Source organism: Passer montanus, unplaced genomic scaffold (genome assembly GCF_014805655.1).
Source record: "Passer montanus isolate IOZ18808 unplaced genomic scaffold, ASM1480565v1 scaffold2599, whole genome shotgun sequence".
In the NCBI taxonomy this organism is placed as follows: domain Eukaryota; kingdom Metazoa; phylum Chordata; class Aves; order Passeriformes; family Passeridae; genus Passer; species Passer montanus.
The window spans coordinates 1-1,815 of NW_024367260.1; the positions used below are offsets into that span (position 1 = coordinate 1).

The 1,815-nt window shown below is 47.7% G+C and overlaps 1 protein-coding gene across 1 annotated transcript; it reads left to right on the plus strand.

Annotated features, from left to right (window-relative positions):
• Nucleotides 1–3: 3 nt before the first annotated feature.
• On the plus strand, nt 4–1,566 carry LOC120503467 (keratin, type II cytoskeletal 6A-like; the record flags this gene model as incomplete). Its single annotated transcript, XM_039711958.1, has 5 exons — nt 4–36; nt 417–631; nt 897–957; nt 1,067–1,162; nt 1,408–1,566. Coding segments are annotated over 5 exons (564 nt in total), but the record flags the coding sequence as incomplete, so codon positions are not given.
• Nucleotides 1,567–1,815: the final 249 nt, after the last annotated feature.

Here is a 1,815-nt window from a genome sequence, read left to right on the forward strand (position 1 = left end):
ACCCTCAACAACAAATTTGCCTCCTTCATCGACAAGGTGAGACCTGAGATTCCTGGTTATGCTGTGGTGATTCTTTGGTGGGGAAGCACAAACAAGGGTGAATTGTATCTTTGGCCACAATTTTGCTGCTTCTGTACTGTCAGCTCTAAAATTCCAGCAGCCTGGGAACGAATCCTGAGGGTTTCCAGCTTTGAGACCATTTACTTGTTTCAGGAATGCTGTAGTGAGACCAGAAAACAGGGACAAAGTGGTGATACTGGATGTAAGGAAGCAGAGTTGGGAAAGAGAGCAGGAGTGTTTAAATTGTCAGCTGTTCCTGAAGGGCTGAGACCTCCCACCTTCCAGCAAGTGAATCCTTGCAGGATGTGCCTCACATCTCCAAGGAAAACCATGCTAAAATACCCTTCTCTCTCCAGGTCCGATTCCTTGAACAACAAAACAAGGTCCTGGAGACAAAGTGGGCTCTTCTGCAAGAACAGGGGAACAAAACAGTGAGAATGAACATTGAGCCCCTGTTTGAGACCTACCTGAATAACCTCAGGAAGCACCTGAGCAGCCTAATGACAGAGAAGGAGAACCTGGGAGGGGAGCTGAGCAAGATGCGGAGCATTGCTGAGGACTTCAAGAACAAGTGAGTCTGTTCATGGTCTACCTGGGCCTGGGTGGGCTGCAATAGAAGCAGAAAATGAGCGGGGAAAAAGCCTTTTTGCTGACTTACTTCTCTGAGAAAAGCCCAGGTTTAATACAAGATACGGCTGAAAAGTAACAGGCAGAAAATTACAGGGCAAAAAGACCAAGGTGCAGAGCTCTACATACAAAAAAATTAGAGGCTGGTCCTGAAAACATGAAATAATTTTAAAACAAGCCTAGACCACCCCTCCACCTCCATTCCACAGGTATGAAGAGGAGCTCAACAAGCACACAGATGTCGAGAACGAGTTTGTGACCCTGAAGAAGGTGGGTGCATGCCCAAGTGGCCTCCCAGCCCTGCAAGAAACCCTTTCTCCAGCTTTTCCTCTGCTTCTTTTAAACTCACCTCATTCTGGTAATGTGTTTCCTCTCCTAGGAGGCGGACACTGCCTACCTGGAGAAGACAAAGCTGCAGGCCACGCTGGATTCACTCACAGAGGAGATTGACTTCTTCAGAGCCCTCTACGAAGCTGTGAGCACCAGAGCTTATATCCTTCTCCCAGTCCTTGCCTTCCTTTCCCATTTCAGAGCCTCAGGGCTGATTATTTTCCCCTGTGTTGCACTAAATAATTCAATGCTTTTTCCATTTCACATTTCTGCTTGAAGCTGTCTTGGAAAAATCCTTTTGTTCACCCAGCTCTCCCCTCTAACCATGGGGCTTTCCATCCTCCAAGCAACATTTGTGTTGTGACTCAGGAATATTTGCTGCTTTTGCAGGAGCTGTCCCAGATGCAGAGCAAGATCTCTGACACCTCTGTTATCCTGACCATGGACAACAACCGTAGCCTTGACATGGAGGGCATCATCGCTGAGGTGAAGGCGCAGTACGAGGACATCGCCAACCGAGCCGAGGCCGAGTCCTGGTACCAGTCCAGGGTAAGCATCTGGGGAGGCTTCTGCAATGGGAAAACCATCCCCCCATCTCCAAATTCCCCTGGGGAGATGAGTCCCACTGTGATTTTGAAACACAGAATGTCTTCAGATTTAATAACCGTATGAAATTCGGAAGTGTTAATTTGGGATTGGGAACACATGCACATTTTTGAACACACAAACACCCCCAAACCTACACTCTGCTGGACTCTAAATCCAGCTCATTTTCCTTTGACTGGTTGTTTCTCTCTG